The 23,951-nt window shown below is 37.9% G+C and overlaps 1 protein-coding gene across 1 annotated transcript in view; it reads right to left on the bottom strand.

Annotated features, from left to right (window-relative positions):
* The window catches only part of SKAP2 (src kinase associated phosphoprotein 2), a 147,333-nt gene that overhangs the window by 99,730 nt on the left and 23,652 nt on the right, over positions 1-23,951 (bottom strand). The window contains exon 4 of the mRNA XM_074945748.1: positions 15,388-15,495. Within this exon, the coding sequence (XP_074801849.1) occupies positions 15,388-15,495 (108 nt within the window). The remainder of the gene's footprint in view (positions 1-15,387; positions 15,496-23,951) is intronic.

Raw genomic sequence — 23,951 nt, 5'->3', positions numbered from 1 at the left:
CCTCACCCACCTTGTCTCTCTAACAGACCCGTTACGGAATACGGGTCCTATAATTTGGCCCTATAATCAAGTGGGGTACTCCCCACTTCTAATGACTTAACCTTAAACATCTTATTCAGAGTATACACGCTACACGTGTATAACCCAACTTGAATACTCGTAATTTTCCTCCCCAATCTATTTCAAAAAAGGTAAAGTTTTGAATCTATACTGAAAATATTTTTCACTTTTGCTAAAAACCCTATATGTTTAAAAATCATTAAGAAGTTGTTTTAGTGGATTTAATGTTGACTGAAAGAAGGACATCCACTTCATAAGATGGGATATATTCCTGCCTCTCCATATAAAATCACTGAACCTCTCCCCCTTTCCTGTTTTTGGCTCTGGGTTGCACTGAAGTGGCTATTAGTAAGTAAATACAGTAATGCTTATATTACCCATGCTAATATACCCCCTGGTCCCTTTATTGTGAAATGAAGATCTGACCATGCACATTCTAGGTCTGTGTTAATGCACACACATGTTTTAATACTCCCTAAATCCCAAAATGTGCAATTTTAGAAATCTGTAAAATCTATTAGAGAGACAAGGAGGGTGAGGCAATATCTTTTACTGGACCAACTTCTGTTGGTGAGAGAGACAAACTTTTGAGCTTACAAAGAGCTCTTCTTTAGGTTGCATATGTAAAATTTATGTCACTGTAGCCACTATTTTCTTTAGTTAAAAAGCCTTTTTCAATTAGAAAACTGTGCTAGTACATAATTATTTTGGAGTTTAACGCTAATTCCATTGTAATCACAAATTTAGATAATTACGCTAATACTCTTAGATTTCAATTTTGAATACTGCAAATATATTTTGGATAAACTGTTCTTTAAAATAATCTTTATCGAATGTCCATAAATCAAAGTAGTATTTCTCTCAGCTGTTCATACGTTCCTGTACAATAATTTAAACTACTGTATTTATTGTTATGCAACACTGCAGTAACCAAATCAGCAATGTATTTATGACTCCACTGTGTCATTCTGGAAACTTCTACCAGAGAAACACAGGCCAGGAATGAGAAAAGCCATTAAGCCATAAAAAAAAGTTTGTTTTTTCCTGTCCTGGCCTCCTGAGACCATAAAACTTGATAATCTCCTTCACAAATAGTCTTTTTTCACTTTTTTCTTTACTACTGGGGTTATAAATACCTTTGTCTTCTTCCGAGTAGACACATTTTCTTCTGTAAACTCACTTCCTGTGAAGTGCTGTGTTGCAATTTTTACATGCGCACATCCATTTTATCAGCATCCCAACTACTAATACACTTCTGTTAATTTTAAAAAAAATCTCATGACAAATAGAACAGCTTTCACTTTATCATCATCATTTTAGTTAGATAAAATGAACCACGAGACTATCACTCTTGACTGGAAGAGGGCATATACATATCAGAATGTCTATTTCAAAATACAGTAAAACAAATTCTCTTCAGTAGACCTGAGTGTAAAAAAAACCCAGCACATACTACTGGCTAGGCAGTAGTAGTGTTTTTGTCATTTAAGTATGTGTATTGACAACATGTTAGCAAGATTATCCACGATTTAAACTCTCACTTGTGTACACAAACTACATCAAACTTTTTCATGCAATAATGCACCTACTACAAGTTTACAAAAGACAAACATAAATTGGTGGTAGACTCTTCTGCATAGCTAAGATCTCTTTTGTAAGTCAATCAACAATAAAGTATTATTCTACCATCACAAAAGGAAAACCTTTGGAGGCAGTAGAGTTCTATGTGTTGTGCAAATGTGCAGTTGCTAAGAAGCAAATATGCCTCTCTTCTAATCAAATAGCCCAGCTCAGCAATGCTGCTGGCTTGGGGCAAGAAGTAAATTCCACCAGCCACAAACTTAGAAACAGTCTTGAATTATTTGTTGCTGACCGCTGGCTGAACCCTGTCCTGATGAGCACCATCACCATTAGCCACTTCTCTGTGTATTCCATCAACCAATAGCAATAGCAGCATGCTACAGCTCAGGCTACAAGAAATTGATCAAACAGGGTAATGAGACTATTTCTTCATGGAGGTTATTTTAAATGAATATAAATATTTTCTTTCTACATAATTTGCCACAAAAGGTCACAGAACTCCCTGTGATTCTAAAGAAAAATGCTGTAGTATCCCCTTTACATATTTGAGTTAGTACACAACCAACAAACAATTCTGGGCATTTTTGGTGATAGCGTAAATCTTAATGAGCTGGCATCCCAGACAACTGATTAGTGGCCACATTTTATCTACACTTTTAGTTACAGATGAAAAGCGGATATGATGCAATTTCTAAAACTCTTCATGGGAGAACATTTGCATGTAATAATATAATTAATCTATGGGATTATTTTATAACTCATAACATATGCCTTTGTACTTATAGGTATTAAAATTTGATACTATTGTAAATTACTTAGAGCTTAAAATTAAAATAAAAAATAGAAAATTAAATGTTTCTGTAGATTCTTCCTCCAACTAGATAGAGAGAAAATGAAAGTTAATTATTATAGTTCGCATCTGAATAATTTCACTGATGTAATTTAGATTCACAAATACCTGGGCATTTATTCTTCTTCAAGGACTTCAAAAAAGTCTTCGGGTTTGACCTTTGCAAACTGGAACAGAATTATGACATATTTCCTTCCTTTTGCCCAGTTTAAGATCTCTGCTCCGATCACCTTCAGTACAGGGCAATGTCTTCAGCAATGTTAATAACTACTTTCCACTAGTCCAGACAATTTCAAAATAACAGATGTATCAAGACAGCATATTAAAGATAATTTTTGAAAGTTACCATTGCCACCTGGATGATTTTAAGAAAATGCATACAACATAGCCCACTAAAAGGAATAATTTAGACTTACGCTCAGAGAGGAGAATAAGTTATTCATGTGAAACACAAAGCACTTCAATAAATGCTGATTAAAAAACAAGTGTATGCGGGACTAAAAATTAAGTTAATTTTTCCTGTTTAAAAAGAGCTTGTTCATCAAATCAGAAACAAACATAACTAGGAAAAATTTTAAACACAAATATTTAATAAGAATAAAACTAAGATTAATTTTTATTCTACTAAAAATTGTGATTAAAAGTTTTATTCTTTATTATGTGTCTGGAACCCTTGTCATAAAAGCAGATTTCATGAAAATTTCTGAAACAGGTAATAAAGGAAAAAAATTAAAGAATGAAAATGAGAGGCTACATTAGAACGTTTGTGCTTAGTATTTTTACCCCTCATTAAAATACACTCCACTAAACCTATCCTCTCTGTTTATTAACATTGTATATAGGTTTTGTATGACAATGAAACATATCCAGTACCAAGTCATTTAAGTAACTCAGACGTTATGTTCAAATGAACCACCAGTTTACAGAAATTTCTTTTTAATAGGAAAAAGCAAGTAACCGCTGCTCTGTGATGAAAAAGGTATCTCTGTTGCCTGGTTTATCCTAAAGTAGGAAACCTGTCACAGCTGTATCACAGAAATTTAGAATTCTTGCAGTCTAGCCAAGAATTTCTTAACTAAAAATATTTCCACCAACATTTAAATGGGCAGACTGCATATTTAATTGAAGATTTAAAAAAAAATTGGAGAGAACAAGTTACTACTGTGCAGACTGCATAAAGATACTTCGACAGACTATTTTTTAACATGCAAAAAAGGAAATCCATAACCAAACACTGTTTTTCTCAAATAAGACCCATGTTAAATCCTAACCACGTTCAGGAATAAGGTAAAGGTACATAAAATTACAATGAAAAACAAACAGTTAAAAGAAAATTAACATCCGGTAGTAGAAAACATCTCATCAACTGTCCATCATTTGACAAAAATCAGTAACAGCAGCAAAGAAGCCAGCATACAACTTCTAGTGCCAAGGAGCCAGATGGCACTGCTGAAAAAATTATATCTACAGACTGACAGCTTGATCCCGTGATTATTGCCCAAGGGAGGAGAAAGAGGAAAACAAGGAGTTGTTCAGTGTGATGGAGTAAATCAATTATTACCAGCTCTCAACAGGATTTTCACATTATTTTAATAATGTGTTCTAAATATAATTCAGGTGAATGTGGGAAATTTGGAAGATTCCAAATATTTTTGGGGAAAAGAATATTGAATGAAATAAATATTTTGTTTTTTATAAAAAAACAAAAAAAAATCCTACTCCTATACTGCAGGACACGGCAGATACCATCTCCATATGAGACTTTGTAATTATGTGGTAGTTAACATGTAACTACAGAAAATTAATTTTCCAAATTATTTATTGCCTTGAAAATCCATAAACATCCTAAAGACAATCATCTGATTGCCCCCCATAAAGTTATTTGGTACTATCTTAAGAACTGGAAATATACAAAATAATAAACTGATTATTTTAAATAAACCATGACTAAACAGTAATTACCATATTGCCAAAATATCACAAAAACATTTTGAGCTAAAACATACATTTATAATCTTTGCAATAATAAACTGATTTTTTCAAGCCTATGATTGAAAAAAGTAAACTCCTCCTCAAAATCCCAGTTTTAGAATTAACAGGCAAGGAAAAAGGTCATTCCATTTCTGACCTACTATAAAAAAACATGCCACTTAAAACTTAAGATAAAATAATTTTGCTTTTTTTTTTTTAAACCTTGAATAAGCATATGGCAAAAGAAATCCTAAACCACTGGTCAGAATGTAAGAATTTTTGCTTGTTTTTTTCCCTCCTGAAAAGCAATAAGAGTGAAATTTTGCCTTGCTGAAGTCAATGGCAACACTCTCTTTCCTAAATAAAGGAATTGGTTAGTCTCTAAGGTGCCACAAGTACTCCTTTTCTCTTTCCTATGTAATTGTAATAGTGACATTAATTTCCTGTGCCCATGCTTAAGAAGCAGAGTGACTTATCTGTGATTAACAAGATAATGGACCATCCCATTTCACCTACTTTCTCCATCAGACTCTATTCCTATTCTTGGTCCCTTCTTCCTGTTAATCTCTTCCTATCAGGTTTTTTCTCTCTTTTTCCACATTATTGTATACCTGGTTCACTCATTCCTCTGCCCTTATCTCAGCCCCCTCCACCAAACTCCTTCAACACCCCCTACCCTCATCCCTTGCTTCTTGGATGGATTAGTCGGTAGAGCACAGGTGGCAGTCAAAGGTACATAAATACAATTTATCACATGGCTCCAGAATTAATCACATTGCTATAACACCACAATATTGGTTATATTCTAGAAATCTGGTGTGTGTTCATACATGTGTTAACACATACCCAAAATTCAGAACTCTACTATGCCAGGTATCAAACAAAAAGTCATTTCTTATCCTGACTAGGACATCTCCTGAGAGTTATGTTCCCAGGCTGTGATGCCCTTACCATGAAATATGGCTTTAAGCTTAGATGGACCAGGGAGCATCAGGGAGTGAACAGCAGGAGAATCTTCTTCACTTCCACATTTCTTCTCTAATTCCTCACTGGAAAAAGAGGCTGTATATTGAACTACCTCAGCCAGGAGGACAGGAAAGACTAGACTGGACTGGTGGAAGGGAGGATTAAAAGAGGTACAAGAGGAACTCCTTTCTACCAGGATCAAAATAACGGGAGTTTCCAGATACTGCCAGCTCAGAAGGCTAAGCTAAAATCCTCAAATGGTATTACAATGTGTTCTCTTAACAATGGACAACAGGCCTTAACCAAAATGACTTTTTAAGCAAAAATACTATAGTAAATTAAGTAAACTAATTTTAAAACCCTGAAGGGAAAAAAAAAGTGGTCTCAGAAGCCATTAAGTTCTACTTGGACTCCCTCTCCTATCTGTAAATTATCTGATTGGTACGAACAGAGAATCCCACTAAAGAGGAAGTCAGTAAGGGAGAATGCACAGTGAAATCCCCAGGGAAAATTGGCTTCCTGGTATAATTTCATAAATGGTAAATGGTGCGTCCAACTCCACCTCTTGGATGGGTAATCAGTGTGGTGGAAGAATAAGGTTTGACTTCACTCCCCTTTAATAAACCATTCTGTGTCAGGGCTCCCCTGCTCTTCCATTCAAATTCCTTCTCAACACTCAAATGTTAACCTATTGTCAGTCAAATGCTGCCAACTTATTATTTATTTCAAAAAGATCAAATCACTAAGTTAACACCATCCATAAAGGTTCCTATGTGTTTGGGTCCAGTCTTTGCCTGTCTGCATTGCATGCTGCTCCAGGTGGTCCTTGATCTTTTACTTGTACAACATCAAATATATTGTGTGCACTTATACAATAAGCAATAACAAAATTAGATACAAAAATAGGAATGTGGGAACATTCTGTTAATTAATGCTGACATCACAATATATACCAAGGTGTTAACCTCAAAATATACACATAATCATACATGCTTGGTAACCAACTCAGATAAGCACCCATCCAAACCTTTCTATAGGTTTTGAAATATAAGGGGTTTATATCAGGTTTTTTTAGTTGCATGTGCCCAGGTACTTCTAGACTTCAGACAGGGCATGAAGCAACAAAGTACCATATGGAAAGTTATTTTATGTATTTCTGACCTAATCAGACGCAAGAAGCACTGAAATCATCATGGAAACCTTGTTTTCACAAGTTATTAGGCCAACTTTATAAACCCAAGATTCAGATAAGTTTTGGATATACACATCTACACTTTTGTGTGGTTATTCAATCCAAACCAAAACTCTAACTCAAATCTTCTTGATCACTATATAATACACATGTAAGTGCGCTGTTATGAAGTAAGGTATGTTAAGGGAAGAAGTGAAATGCACAGTATGTCCTCAAGTCTAACTCACATGCAGGAGTGCTCAGAAGGTCTGCCACATTACCTAAACAAAAATTATGGGCTTTCCACAATCAGTTGATTCCAGCTTTAATTGCCCTCCAAGCAGATGACTGATGTGACTCCTTCCCCAATGTCTGGTAAGGAGATGTCAAACTCAGACTATCTTGTTTCCTCTTTGATGGGTGTGAACCTGGAGAGGCCCAGGTATTGCTACTTCCCATCTTCCCCAGGCAACATTAGAAGGCTTAAGAAGTGACTATATAATCACTCCAATCAAAGCAGCAGAAGACATAAAAGTAGCAGAGGACAGACCTGCTTCCCTACACCGCCAGATGGTAGTAAGGAGCAGCAGACTCCACTCCTCCAGTATCCCAGAATGCTAGGGGAGCAGTAAGCTATTGGACCAGCTCACCAACTGGAAAAGTACTAAACAATTCCCCACACCAGGATGCCACTGTGGGGAGTGGCAGTGCTTTATCATCAACTACCCCAACGCCATCTCTGCTCAATTCCAGAAGGGGGAGAGGTCAGGAGCAGCATGGGAATTGACCTTCAATTACCGCTTGGTGGAGAGAAGAGGGAGCAAGAGGATGGACATTCATTCCACTGCAGAGGGCCTTCAGCTCCTATGCACCACTTAAGCACAGAATCTATAATGAACAAGCTTCCATGACCCAGTAAAAAGGCCACCACTAATTTAGAGGAAAAAACTTCTCTGGTTTATTTTACTTCAATTACTATAAAAAAAAAACTAGTATAGGAAAACATGAAGACAGAATGGTAAGCAGTAATACAATGTGATTAATTTCCACAAAGACTAAATCAAAAACATACACATTGCTGCATTTTATTCTTCAATGACATTGTTCTATATTTCAGAAAAAAAATATCCTAGGATTTAAAAAAGGACATAAGAAGTGCTACTACAACTAAAATGGGGTATGCAGTTATTTAAAATTTGAATATTATATTTGGACATTGGTGGAATCTGGCTGACTGTCTTACTTGCGCTGAATACCTCAAACAATGTAGCAAATATCAAATAATCATAAGCAGCAAGCCCAGTGTCACTTTTTCCACAAAAGGAGGGTAAATGTTAAGGGACAGGGGTTATATTTGATAAAGCATTTTTAAAATGATACATAAAAATGCAAATGATTTAGAACCATCAAACTATGCACATTGGTAGTAACCATATGGTATCACCATTAAACAGTAGAAAGGAAAAGACTGTTACATTCACTTGTTGCAGTTTGCCTTTAACTGTATTGTAATCTCCTTATGACATGGACCGTGTCTGCCCTGCTATTTGTAGAACACCTAGAACAATAGGGCCCTAATCATGACTGGGGCCTTTGAGCACTACCACAAAATAAATAAGAAATTATTACAGAAAATTCAAAGTAATGTATGTGATGACTTCTTTATTGGTCATCCCAATAAAGTCAATATAGCCCTAGGATGAGGTAGCATGACAGTTTAAAATAATGTATATAATTTAGCTTTGCAAGGCTACATTGGTCCCTTTACTTATACTAGAATCTCCCTCCTTTAAGTCTTTTTTAATCCAACAGGTGGGTGATTTAACACTGAAATAATCATCTTTTTCATATATGTAAGTTTGGTGAGGGGCAAAAGACCCAATGCCACTTCTGCTTCTTCAACATCCGGGGTAAAATCTTAGCTTCACTGGAAGTTTTGCCACTGACTTCAGTGGGGCCAGGATTATGCTCATATGACCCCACCAGCACTTATTCCATGACCAGATTTATTTTTCTAACATCTCTCTCCAACAGGATGTTGCTTTAGTTAGGGATTTCAGTTTATGAAGTGTTTTCTTTTAGTATGTTAACCTCCTCTTCAGCATTTTGTACTTTCCAGTCTGTTTCATCCACCCACTTGTCAAAGGTTTTTAATTTGGATAGACACCGTCTCAAATATTCCTTTCTAGGGAAAACACAGAGGGCCTTAGGTCCACAATCTGTTCACAAATGCCATAGCTTAACTAATTCCTTTCTGGCACAGCTCTGAAGCCCTTAGCATAGTGTAGGCAGCATGGGCCTGATTCAACTCCCACTGAAGTCAATGAGAGTCTAAGATTGATATTCTCCTGTTTAATTAGTATATTCATCTCAAAACTTCTTAGACTTGCAGGGCATTGCAAGTAATACATTTGATAGTCCTATTAACTTTTTTGCCCGGAAGTCCTCAGAAATACAGAATCGCATAGCATTATACCTAGCAATACATAATCATTTCTCCAGAACACAGCATCTGTGGCAGACATTGCAAAACGGTCTAATATCCTCTTCGACACAAGCATATAAATGCTACTATTTAATACCTACACGTATCATGGATAATAAGCTAAAGATTTATATTTTAGTCACAATTCAGACAACAGCTCTCTCAGAAAACAAAATTATTGGATCAAACTTAAGCAGTACCATCATTCTCCATTTCTGAAGAAGCTGGAGGGGGAACACCCTCTCCTACCCTATTTTTTCATCTCCCACAGTGAAGAGAAGGATGATCTTCCCAATTTATTCCCTCCTTTCAATGGACAAGAGTAATGGTATGGGTGGAGGGGATCATCCCCTCTTACTTGTCATACAAAGCAACAGAGAGCAACTTCTCCGAACTCACATACACACCAAAAGAAGGGAGTAGCCTCTCCGAGAAAACCCCTCCTGAAGAAAACAAGGCTATGTCTACACCACAGCTTATGTTGGCATAACTTATGTTACTTAGTGGGGTGAATAAATCAGCACCTGAGCGACATAAATTCCCCGACATAAGCACCAGTGTGGACAGTGCTGTTGGCGGGAGAGCTTCTCCCGCCAACAAAGCTACCACCGCTTGCAGGGGCTGGCGTAATTAAACAGATAGGAGAGGTGCACCACTGTAAACTCTCTAGTGTAGACATACCCTAACTAAGCGGTTGTTCAAAGCAAAATTTTCCCCCAGTTGGAGTATAGAGTCAGGGGCAGACACACGCACACACCCACACACCCTCTGCTCACTTGAGAAAAGAAGGCCTATCAGGCCCCGCTCATTTCCCTTTGCTTTTCTGAACTGTGATCTTTCAAATTGTGCCAATCAACCTGAAATAATTAAATGGGAAGAAGAACAAGAATATACTTTTTTTTTTCTTTGTAGGAGGACTACTCTGGGTAGGTGGAATAACAAGTTAAGAAGGAATGCTCCAAGCTAAGAGCATAACAATCATTCTGTCTCCACAATTGTAAACCTGATAACTAATCCATTAGAACAACAGCTGGTAAACTCCCACTGCTTTCCTTCCCCAGGAGGACCAATCATCATCTGAACACCAGTCTGATGAAGGTACTAAAATAGTGCCAATAAAGATCTTCTAAGGGAAAAGAGGACAGAAAAATCTTAACTGTATTTTCTATTCTCCAACCCTTGTTAAACCAGTTACTAATATTGTATTATTTAAAGCAGACCTATTATGGAACACAGTTTTCTGCTAAATAGAGTTCCTAGAAAACAAACTCAGTGGGAACAGAGTTAAAAGAAAAAAGGAAAATAAATTAATGTACATCGTACATTTGAGTTCTCTACATATAATACCTTCACAGTGGAAGATGGTAAAAGTCTCTTCATCTAAAAATGCTTCCATAACTATGTTATGGGGGGGGGGGGGGGAATTAAGCAACTGTGACCTGTAAATCAGACCCTACCATTCAAAATAAAATATAAAAACATTAAAGGGTATCATTTTTCATTCTCACTTTCACAATCTGAAAGGCCATACAATATCGAAATAGAGAAGCATTATACCACAAGTAAAATAGTCATCCCAAATCCAGAAAATTAGACTGACTCAAGTGTGGATTTTAGAATTTTTACACTTAGCACCAAGAGTTTTATATTCTAGTAGGGGAGAAACTTGTTGACTTTTTTCAGCAAAAATATTCAGTAAAGCACATTGGTTACTCTCCACTACCTTACCCTGTCTCCAACACTGTCAGAATCTATTCTGACAAAAAACAAAAACAAAAAAAACCCTACAACACACCCATTCAGTTTATTCATCACCAGCCACACATTTCCTACTCTGTTCTTGTTTTCCAGCTCAAATTGATTTTTCTAGGACAGGACTATTGCACTATTTAAGGTTCTTCAATTAAAATGGCATATTTTATTCATGATTATATCCAAATACTACAATTATGAGGACCACGTAGAGTACTTAGATTAGACACATTTTCAATATTTCTTTCAGCCTACTGCACTTCAAGGCAACATTTCTAGATTGTCATCCACAAAAATGACTATGGTCTAAATTGCTTCAAATGTTACCAAAATCCATTGAGATCTTTTTAAACCTAACATTGATTGAGAGATCAGGTTCATGCCCCCTGAAGATGTGAAGCTAAATGTAGATAGATCTGCTTCCAGGCTTGAAAGTGCATTTTCACACCTTTGCGCACCCCCTAATGTAATTTCAGGTAGTTTGAAGCATTACCACCTCCACCAGGGACAAACAAATGAAGGAAGTGTCCCAGAAGAACATTCACTTCATGTGAACTGAACAAGCAAGTCATATGCAATAGAAAAAAGTGAAATCAGGGTTTTGTTTTAAAAAAATTGAACAGTTTATCTACAGATTACCTTACCAAAATTATAAAAGATTAAAATTTTAAACAGCCTGAGGTACTTTAGTAGTTTTCAAATGGCGCTGAACTAATTTTTTTTTAAATTAATTTAAAAACAAAACAAAAAACAAAAAAACCCCCACCTTTGATATTTACTTTTCCCCCCTTTGGTGACCCAGTACAAGGAACAAACTATTTCCTGTCAATGAAATGGTTTCCTTTTTAAAGCACTATCATCTAAAGTTGGTGATAATTTTTTTTTTAAACCATAACCATAAAGCACAGACTTACTCTTTTGATTTGTAAGCATTTTAACATGTCTTGGTTTCCCCTTTTGTAACTCAGCTCGAGGTTTATTTCCTAACACAACCAAATTCCAAAACAGACGTAAGGAGAGTAAGAAATTACAAGACGCAATATTGTCATACAACATACTATTGAAAAACAGGTCATTTAAGTTACAAGAAACCTAGTCATCAATAAATGAAAAAAAAATCCCACTCAAAAATCAATTATTTCGAGTCCTTTGTATAGAGAAGTAGTACACCTTTCAGGCAACTGGTATTAATGAGAAGACATGACTATAGAATCTCCATCTGTTTTTCTGACAAAGCTGTGACTACTCCAGTCTCTCATTGAAATTCCATTAATCTGGTGCACCAGGGTCCGATGCGAAAATCAAAACTCCATCTAACCCATTATCAGCTCACAATAACCTACAAGTGAACTCTGCCTGTTAGCGCACAGCAAGTTATGATTTTGTTATCAGTCAGCCTGTGAGCCAATAAAAAAAAAAAAAAAAAAAAAAAATCAGGTTAGGAACACAGTGCCTGGCAGGGATTTTTGTTTTGTTTTGGTTTTGGGGGTGCTTTTTTTTTGTTATTCTATCTTTTTAATCCTTTTTCAGTTTCTGTAGGGTGTCTGGACCGTGTAAGCCTATGCATTATTCTCCTTCGTTGTGATTTAATTGCTGCCAGCAATCAAGTCAAAGCATCACCGAAGTGTGCTTGAATTTCATTAGAAGATATAACTTATGCTACTTTCCTACAGTACCTAATAAACCATAAAGAAACCAAAACACATATGGCTTGAGGGAATAACTGGAAAATTAGGTGGCCATTTGGGAACTGAGTGAACTTTTGAACCAGAGGAACAGAGAAAAAGAAATATTAAAAGGAAAGACAGACTTAGAATGCACACAGAGATGTGGGGATTTGACCTTTTCAGTACCTAGAAAATTACATTAGCATTATGAAAAATACATATCATGTTTAGAGTTTATAATCCATCAAAGTTTAGATACTTTGTTAGTGCCTACCATAAGGTAAAAGTCAAAAGGACAAAGAAACAATCAGATTTGACAAAAGGCCTTTCGGTGACCTGGACTAATTTAGTTATACCGTACTTATTGTTAAATGGATTATCTCTCCTGTAATTAATATAACATTAGATAAAGGTCTCTCACACAAAAAACAGGAGTTTAGAATGACTGCAGAGTACCTATGATAGCCCTCTAGACAGTTACAGATAATTATTAGTATAACTTCGCAATTATATTTTTAGAGGAATACTGAGAAATCTGACCTTAGTATTTACAGAAAACATACAAATCTTAAATTCTTTATTGTAAGGTTTAACCATATAAACCTAATAATTTTGTATTACATAATCATTTAAGTACAGTAGAAGAAGAATGACCCTTGAAGTTAAATGGAGAATATTTCTGAATTTCAGTTAGGCTCCTAATTCCATACTTAATAAACCTTGATCCTGTAACTGGACGAGTACAATGAGATTCTTACATCTGCATGGACCTCAGTTTAAGTAAACTGGGATCAGCACAGGATCATGCGATTAAGTTACAGGATTGCAGCTTTAGGGTCCTAAATATAAGTATAAGTAGGCTGGTTTCTGAAAGTACTGAGCACCCACAAATCTATTTGTGTCAATGAGAGCTGAAGGCTCTCAGCACCTTTCAAAATCAGGCCACCTATTTAAGTAACTAAACACAATTTGGGAGCATAAGTCTAGGCAACTAGATTTGAACATATTGGTCTACATTTTGAAATTCAAATGTCTTTAAAATGACCTACTGCACACAAACTAAACAAAAATGACTCAAGGAAATTATCAATATTTATGGACCAATTCCACCATCTTTACTCACTTCTGACTCAGGATCTCCCACAGGATTTGGCCAAAAGGGACAACAGTACAAAGTTTCATCATTTTAGATTATATTATCTTGTATTAGTTGTATTTTTATCCTACATTATATCTAATTATCTAAGGATTTTGTAAATTGGCTATTATAGTGGTATCTATGCGCTTAATCTAGTAATTACAACATCCAAAAGAGGCTAAATTAATTATCTGTATGTCCAAATTGATATGATACTTAATATATTTAGGCATCAGCATTGTTCAATAATTAATTATTCAGTTTTGTCAACAAAACTGCTATCTTTTTCTTAATAATGCACAACTTCAGAAAAAAATATGTAGCTTCATTTTCTCTATCAAATATCCAGATAATTTTGACATATATCCTTTGTAGTAGCTTTAAGCTCAACATATCATAAGCTACAGCCACAAAAGGGTATTTTAATAAAATCTGTAAGTACAAAAAATGGAAACTTTGTTCGTACTTTGGAAAACTAATTTAAATTTTATATAAGCCATGCCTTGTTTGGCTAATAATTATAATATGAACTGAAAACAAAGTTTATTTTTTCTTTTTTAATAAAATTTCTACATTTGCTAAAATGAAGAACAAGATCAACTTAAAAAGTATGTGATTATTGTTGTACATTTTAACAAAGTTGTGTGTATAAAGAAAATGTCGTTATTCAGAATCAGTGGTTAGAAGGTTTATCACTTATGCATGTACTTGACTTATCCCTGTTCTGCAATAGACATAATTTTATACCTCATAAAAGCAATTTATGTTTCCAAAGGGAATAATCTGGGTAACATAAAATGTGGAGTGCTATGTTGCGGGAAGCATATTTTCATTCAGCAATGGTATTCTGAGATGGAGTTGCACAGTTTGATCATCATATCATGGCAGAAAACATCATTCACTTCTAACTTTCAGTGCCACAAATTAATATACATAGTTAATTCATTTCTATATGTATTTAATTTATAACCATATATTACCCATACAAGATTTTTTATATTGTGTATAAAAATAAATGGACCTCAAAAAATGGAAGCTATGGTAAAGCAAGCTTAACTCTTGCAATATTCAGTTGTTCATATCTTCATTAAATGTAATGCCAAATTTGGTGTTTATATACTTCTGAACACAGAATAAAACAATATGAAAACAACTATGGAACCAAGGGGTTTTTTTAAAATGGGAAGTCAAACTAAACATTTATATAAAGAAAACAATCTACATAAGACAGTCTCAATGTGAGGAAGCATTGTAGGAATAATTAATTTAATATTTTATGAACTTGTTCTGCATTAAGTTTAAAGAAAAATATCAATCCATTAAACTGTTTCATTATTTATAAGATAAATAATACAGCAAGCCATTAAGTAGCACAATAAAATTAAGCAAGAATCTGATAATGTTGAATTAACAAACAATTTGTTTCTACGAATATTCACATACTGCTTTACCCACTGATCTATCTTTAAAAAAATTCTACAAAAGAGTTTTCATTATGAAAAAATATGTGAGTAAAAACAGTGTGCACTTATGACAGGTTCACTGTGCTTTTAGCACCACTAGAGAGAGCTCTTCAGTTCCTTAAAGGTTCTTGTAAAGGTAAGAGAACCGTCCAGCTGTCTGCTGATGCCTATCTGTTTATCTGCTTTCCAACCATAACATCACCCTAATCAAAAGGATCAGATTGCATGGGTTTGTAGCAAACTGGCAAATCTAGTGCATTTTAAGATAAACAGAGTCACATACCATCAGAGGGAGCTTCATCCTCTTTATCATATCGGTCAGATGCTAATGAGAGATTATCAGGAGGTGAAGGGAAAGAGCCCTCAGACTCTTCCTCCTCTTCCAATTCTCCTGCAAGAGTCAAACAGATACCATTTGTTAATAACTGTCTCCTTCTGACATAAACAGAATGCATTTTGAAAGCAGAGATGTAGCAATTCTTTGTTAATAAGAAAGAATGATGTCAAGTCATATTTTAAATTAAACTGAACAAATTCAGTGTCCTATTGTTCTCTTAATTTCACTTCATGTACTTCCGAATACTAGTGTATGGCTGTGCACACCAGTGCTCCAAAGCTACATTCTAATTGGCCAAGTGGGTCTTTTTAATGTCATACTAATGAACCCCCTCCCAACGGTGCACAGCTGGAACCTCATCAGTTAATAAATAAATAAATACCATGCCACACACCAAAACTGTGGGTGAGGGGAGAAACTAACAAGAAACGAAAGAGAGACAGCCTGAGGATAAAGGGAAAAGAGAACATATTTGGGGAAGAAAGGGAAATTCTTCGACTGTCTCCTTCGCAAAAAGTGCCAAACTGCATTTTCAGCAACATTTGGTGTACTTCAAGTTTTCAATTTGCTTTCTCCTCAACTACGAACTACTTTTCAAAGTGTAAGGATACATCCTTCCACTTAAAAGTATTTTTAAAGGTAGTGTTTCATTTTCCTCTTGAAATAAAAAATGGAGTCACGCATAAATAGCACTCAGTTACAACTGTGTGTGTATAGCACAGTAATCTATAGGTGTGCTTCTTGGGGAACTAAGGGCCTCAGATACACCTGAGGTATGCATCAATAGCTGACTAATGTACATGTCATGTTGGGTCTTATTGCTATAATGAGGGGAAATGGAAGCGGGGGCGGAAGTATTACATGCAGCTTTCATTTTCATTATGCAAAATGAAGTCTCCTTCTCAAAATGTGGTATATGTCTAAAAATATACCAACTATGCAAAGAAAAGGAGAAGAGTTACACATATCAGAGAATGTAGAAAAAGGAGAATGCTCAATCGCTTTTCTTTCAAAAACTGTTTATATCTTACAAAAATTGAGTGGTTAAAGTTGAAGCTGTCAGGCTTAAAAACTTACCCATGCAGAAAAGCAATCTGAGTACAAATAGAAACAGTGTCACCCTGTGTGTGAGAACATGTATTTGTGTACCCATGCTTTATGTTGAAAATACAGTAATTGAAATACGTAACACTAAGAAAATATACCATAGACACTGAAATAGAGGGGGAACTAACTTGGAAGATATTTGAGACTATATTAAGCCAGATCTTTTGTTTTTGTGTTTAAACCAAGTGCTTTGTAGTTCACACTACAGGCTGAAATGCAGTCTTTAACTCACCCAATTGTACCTGGGAATTGTAGCTTATTTTGGTATCATAGATCACGCAATATTCTGGAGCTCCAAAGAAAAACACATCTACAATGCTTAAGTTTATGCATGACAAAATGATTTAAGAGTAGAATCAGCCTTAATTCTCAGTTTCCTGGCTTTGTGGGGTTGAGAGATTTAAGAGTCTGTTCTGTTAACATATAGGGATATTACTCCCTGAAGTTTTATACATCAAAAAGTATAATAAGCCTTCTTGTTAATTCTGTGGGGTCTTCTGTATCTTTGGACAAGCCCTAGTAATCCTTTCCCTACTTTTAATCTTCTCACAGCCAGACCCTGCTGTATCAAAGCCAATATTCTACTGACTGAGGAAGACTGGAACAGACTGCATTTGAAGCTATCAATGCTACTCCTTAACCAGTCAGAGGAGTCAGTGTCGAGCAGCACAAACCATTTTCTCCCCTCCGCAGGTGCTAAGTGCCTGCGAATACATCTGAAAAGCATAAATAAATTAAAGGAAAGTGTTCAACTTGTATTTACGTAATAGAAAGCTGCACTACCAAGCAACAGTGGGCATCAGGTAAATGTATCCAATACAATTTGAAGACATAATTGAAAGCATTACAGCCTAATCAGACATCTAAACGCAAAGCATGCTCAAACGAATTGTCTATAGACTCATTAGCTGGCAACCATTCCATTACAATCACACATAATGTCAGTAGTGCCTTGAGCCTATGCCAATGACAACAGCATAAATTTTGCATCTCATTTCTGTGGTCATAAAATTAATGATCAGTTTTAAAATACTTCTTTGTAAAAGTTATTGCACAAAGAAAAGACATGAATGTGTCCCTGTTATATAGTCATGAGGATAATTAAGGAGTTGATGTTCATTAATATGGTTTCTTGTTTCCCCAGAACAGCATTTGATTTATCCTGGAACTTTTTTTTTTAAGTTTAATTAATGATATATCATTAACAGTTATATAAAAATAAGTCCTATTCTCTCATTTCTGCAGTTTAACTCACCACTTAGGTTTGAACACAGAATCAATATTTTGATTTGCCCACAATAAAAGGTATTGTACCTGATCTTTTCTTATTAAACACCATCTCTTCAATTACAGTATATTAATTTATTGATGTTCCGAAAGAGCACACATTAAGGGGGTAAGTGTGCAGAATGGTAAGTGGGGAATTAGACACTTAACTGTTATGTTAACAAGGGCTGCACTTTAATTCCCTGTATTCTGCACTGAACATTTCCAACAGGTTTAGCTGATATCAACTGAATATTATGAACAAGACCATATTACTTGAAAGGAGGATCTGGTTCAAACAAAAAAACAAACAACGAACTCTTCTTTTTTTCCACAGTTTGTTTTCCTCTGCTACTACTTGTTCATAGTAATGAGCTCAAACATTTAAGATATTACTTCAACCATTTAATCTGTAAAGGAGATCAGACATCAAAATATTTCAGCCTCTGCCCTTGAAATAGACTCTTGCTAGATCAGGGGTAGTCGATTATTTTTTGTCAAGGTCCAGATTTCTTGGTCAAGGTATAGTAAGGTCCAGACTCCAGAGAAAATAATAAACAGCAATAATAATGATAATGATAATAAATAAACAAAAATAAATAATTATTAATAATAAATAAATAGGTAAACAAAAGGATTTTGGGGTCCATTCAAAAGTGGCTGGTGGTGCGGATTTGGCCCACTATCCACCTATTTACTATCCCTGGTCTAGACACTGTGTTAGTAAAACATCTAGGAAGGAGGAAGCAAAGAAATTGCTCAAATTTAAACTTAAAGCGTATAAAACACTTAAAGGAGGGCAGGCAAGCAGCTGCCTCCTGATTTTTTGCTAGAAGGCCCAAATGTGTCAAGCTGAAATGAGTTCCTTCTGCCCAGTATCCAGCCTCCACTACTGGAAAGACTATTATACCCAGTAATTAATAAATGTAAGATTCCCAATACAGGTTCGTTAGCACAAATGAGTGGATAAAGGTACTTTCAAACTAAAGCTTGTACACTTTAGTCCCTTGGTTTTTTAGTTGATTTTCAATAGAACATTAATGAGGAAAATGACCCAATCCTCCTATCACCCAAGTGGTTCCTTTGACAGCTATTCTCTCCATGCCCACTGTGACATGCAACAAACTGATAAATTATGTGCATTAAGGTGTGTGAATCCATCATCTAGGTTTTGGTATCAAGTGGTAATTTTAAACATCCAAAGAATTCCTACCTGAGCCTCACAAAACCAAAGAAAGACATCTATATATTAAGCACTACAGAAGCGGTATGAGGTTTGTAGGTGAATTTGTTTCAGAGATGTGAGGAGTCAAAACGCATAAGGAAAGTCTTTGGGGAAAAAAATGAATGATAGAAACATTTAAGCAACTATCTCTGAAATTTCTCATGTAAAGTTCTCCCAGTGTTTCCAGAAGAGTTCTACCAGGAGATTGTATCTGGCATGTGAAATTTTTGGTGAATTCCTTAGGTTGGCAATGAGATAGGGAGATACTAAGAAGTGAGCTTAAAATGGAAAGCAGGCGCTAACTTTATTTAGAGGAGGACTAGCCATCTACAAAGCTCAGGGTACTAATACTCTGCACACAAGTTGATTCTTTGGCCTCATCTTCACTGCATGCTAACCTCAAGTTCAACACCACCATCCTGCACTTGCTCAAGCTCAACATGTACTTAAACTACCTTCTCCTGTTGGCACACATCAGGATCACAGATATTGCGATATTAGGAAGAGGAACAACATACCAGCTTGCCCATGTTGAAAGAGGTCAGACCTCTAGAACACCCTGGCATCCTGCACCTTCTCCCACTGCATCCAAAGTAGGTGAGCATGAATATGCCATGATGGTCCACAAGAGCCTGCATAACAATGGAATAGTATCCTTTCCTGTTAATATACTCGCTTGCTCAATACTGGTGGGGATGCATACTGTTCCCCCCCCAGCTATCATGCCTGTACAGTTTGGGAGCCCATCCATTCAAACCTTGCAATTATTTCAGGAATATTTCCAATTTTACAAGCCTGGGGGACTGTGACGTTGCACTCCTTACGTTTTATGGAAATATGCTAATGAATGTGAATATAATGTAACTGGAATATGCTTCATGCAAAGAGTCTCTTGTAAGGTATCATTACAAAGCTTATGATCTACTGAGTGTGTTCATCCCATTTGTTCGCATGTATTATTTCTATGTCTGAAGTTAGGAGAATAAGATATAAACTTGTATTACTGATGTAAACATGTTAAGTGGAAGCCATTAAGGGTGCTTCAGAATCCATGACCTGTAAATGGCTCTGTTTACTTGCAAACCTTCCTGGGTACTTGCCGGCCAGCCTTGGAAGAATGGAGACTAGGGGTCTCACAGGACATGTGACCATGTCACAGATACTGGAATCCATCTTAAACCTGGTGCTTTTCCATTTAGAAGGAAGGGTGGGAACCCAGAGAGAGACAAAGGATTCCCACCTTGTGCCAACACTATAAAAGTGGGTAGAACAGAACAAAGGGGTAGCCAGTCATGAGAAATCCGCTAGTTACCACCTGAGCTGGAACTAACAAAGCTGTACCAGGGGAAAGGATTGGGCCCAGACTAGGAAGGCGTCTAGTCTCTTAAAGAAGCTTATTGGAACATCGCTGAGGGTGAGATTTACCTGTATTCAGTTTCTTAAAGTATTAGGCTTAGACTTGCATGTTTTGTTTTATTTTGCTTGGTAATTTACTTTGTTCTGTCTGTTATTACTTGAAACCACTTAAATCCTACTTTTTATACTTAATTAATAAACAAAAGTGATTTTATTAACTCAGAGTAAGTGATTAATACCTGGGGGAGCAAACAGCTGTGCATATCTCCCTATCAGTGTTACAGAGGGTGGACAATTATGAGTTTACCCTGTATAAGCTTTATACAGAGTAAAATGGATTTATTTGGGGTTTTGATCCCATTGGGACCTGGGTGTCTGGGTGCTGGAGACAGGAGTACTTGCTGAGCTGTTTTCAATTAAGTCTGCAGCTTTGGGGGCACGGTTCAGACCCTGGGTCTGTGTTGCAGCAGGCTTCCATGTCTGGCTCCACAAGACAGGGTTCTGGAGTCCCAAGCTGGCAAAGAAAACAGGCTCAGAGATAGTTTCAGCAAATCAGGTGACAATCCCAAGGGGGTCTCTGTGACCGAAACCATCACAGGGACAGCACGTCATTAATTGCCTTGCTAACTTCAATGACCATTGCACCATCTGTAGATTTTCCAACCCCAGACTGATTGAAGACTGATCTGTAGCAATCTGGGGGTGCCCGTTTCCATAGGCAACAACGGCATGCTTCTGGACCTTTAATGGGTCTCAGCTGGGTACTCTGCCATTCAAGGTCTGAGGGAGGGGTCGGCAACCTATAGTACGCATGCCAAAGATGGCACACGAGCCGATTTTTAAATGGCACGCTGTCGCCTGCCGAGTCCCAGCCACTGGCCCCGCTCAGCCCGCTGTCGAACCCAGGCCAGGACCCCGGCAGGCAGCAGCGTGCCATTAAAAATCTTGCCGGCCCTGGCCCACTCTTCTCCACTCCCGCGACCACCTGCTGGCTGCTGCTGCACAGCAGGCAAGCTCCCCCGTCCCCCACCTCTTCCCCCAGCGTGCTGCGTTCTTGCCCCTCCTCCTTTCCCTCCCTGCCACTGATCAGCTGATGGCCCTTGCGAGGTGGGGGGAGAACCAGAGCCGCAGCGTGCTCGCTGCTCCGGGGAGGAGGTGGAGAAGAGGTGGGGACGGGGCCTTGGGGAAGGGGGTTGGAATCAGGGCATATCCCCTCCAGCCCCCTGCCGTGAGCTGCTCTGGGCTGGGAGCACCCCCATGATCCCAGCTGATACCCCCGGCCCTCTGCCCTGACCCTTACACCCCCCTCCCCACACACACACCCCAGCCCCCTGCCCTGAGCCCTGCACCCCCCCTCACACACACCCAGCCCTCTGCCCTGATCCTTGCACCCCGACACACCCCAGTCTCCTGCCCTGACCCCTGCACCCCCTACGACCCCAGCCCTGACTCCAGTACCCCACACAATACCCAGCCCCCTCATACCCCATGTCCTGACTCTTGCACCCCCCACATTCCCACCCCCACCCTGAGCACCAAACAGGAGCTGCTGCACCCCACCCCCCACATTCCCACCTGCACCCCTCGCATCAAATGGGAGCTGCCCAGGTAAGCACTCCACACCCAAACCCCAACCCTGAACCCCCTCTCTCATTCTAGCTCCTGGGCAGACCCTACACCCCAACCCCCAGCCTGCTCCTTCACCCCCAGCCCTGTGCTCAGTGCACTCCCACCCTCAGCTCAGTGCAGAGAGAGAGAGGAAGAGAATGGGCTAGAACCAGGGAGAAAGTAGGTACCCACTCTATGTGGGCAGGGCCGGGATCCCAGACTCGCAGCGGGCTGAGTGGGGCCGGCAGCTGGAACCCAGGCTGGCAGCAACCGGCAGACTGAACCCCAGATTGGCAGTGGACTGAGCCGCTCAGCCCACTGTCAGTCTGGGGTCCCAGCCGCTGGCCCCGCTCAGCCCGCTGCCGGTCTGGGGTTCTGGCTGCCAGCTCCTTGCCAGCCAGGATCCCGGCCGCAGGCCCCGCTCAGCCTGCTGCCAGCCTAGGTGAACGGAACCCCAGGCCGGCAGCGGGCTGGCGGCATAAGATCAGCATTTTACTTTAATTTTAAATGAAGCTTCTTAAACATTTTGAAAACTTTGTTTACTTTACATACGACAATAGTTTAGTTATTTAATATATAAACTTATAGAGAGAGACCTTCTAAAAAAATGTTAAAATGTATTACTGGCATGTGAAACCTTAAATTAAAGTGAATAAATGAAGACTCGGCACACCACTTCTGAAAGGTTGCCGACCCCTGAGGCAAGCTCCTCACACAGCTCCATGAATGCATCTGTTTTAATGCAAAAGTTCTGAGCCCAATGCCAGTCACCCCATATTTCCATCATAATTTGCTACCACCACCGTGCATTTGCATTCCTGGCCCAGAAGTGGTGGTCTGCATAGACGTCATCTGCCATTAAAAACAGCATCAGCTAGGTCCATACTTCCACATCCACGTGGTATCGTTCAATAGCTGTTCTTCTGCTACTCCTAACCATAAGCCACTGCCTCTGTCTTTTCCAGCCCCAGAAGCCCCTGCTACCATCTCCTGATGGCAGCTTATGCAGAAGCTCAAAAAAGAAACACTGCCTCAACAAAAAGAAGCAGCTCTCAGCCTGGTCATTACAGAGAGCAGGAACCAGATCTCAGCACGTAACAGCACACCAAACTTCAAACACAAGTATGCTATCTAGGGTCCATAGTACTTTCAGTGGTGCTTCTGCCAACTTTAGCATTATTTTCCGCATGAGTTAAAAACAAAGCTCTTTTAGCTAAACATTTTGACAGCCAAAATATGGATTCAATTAATCTCAAACATAGATATAAATGCCAAAAACTGTAATAACTCTCAATCTTCAACAAAGTCCAGGCTTCTATCTCCTTAGAACCAAAAACTAGTCTCTGTATAAGCTTCATTAAAAATTAATGTAATCACTGATCTTTCAGGAGATCTCTCTGTTGGAAAATTTAGGACAGGTCAGATTGAGTGTGATTATACCCACTTTTTGATGCATCTACAGTTTTAAAGGGCTGAAGCACAACAAGAGTCAATTTAAAAAAAATACCTCAGAGGTCCTACAGGAAAACCCTAGGAACAAACAAAAAACTCAGCCTAAGCTCCCTCCTGATCTTATGGTTTATTAATAAATAAATAATAAAGAAAAATTCTAAGAAAGGGAGAGTGTTTTGGAAATTAATCCAGTATGTACGTGTTGTCTTGAGAGCAGGATAGGGATCCTACCTGTTCACAATTAGCATTATATCTTAACTGTAAGAGCCAATGTAAAATTAGGTAATAACTCATGGATGAGAATTAAGTGATATTTTCACTTCGTACATCCGTGCTCATGAATGCATCTGGATTTTCTATGTAGATAACATTTTCAAAGTTTGGTCCCGTTTGTAGTACTCATCAACATATGTTTTCGTGTCCTTTCATTTTAGTTACATTGAAAGAAAACTAAACAATGTCAAAATGTACAAGCTATACCACATGCAGTTCTAGA

The sequence above is a fragment of the Natator depressus genome, chromosome 2, assembly GCF_965152275.1.
Source record: "Natator depressus isolate rNatDep1 chromosome 2, rNatDep2.hap1, whole genome shotgun sequence".
Lineage (NCBI taxonomy): Eukaryota > Metazoa > Chordata > Testudines > Cheloniidae > Natator > Natator depressus.
Note: the sequence above shows the minus strand (reverse complement) of the source record. Positions and strands in the feature narration are given on the sequence as shown.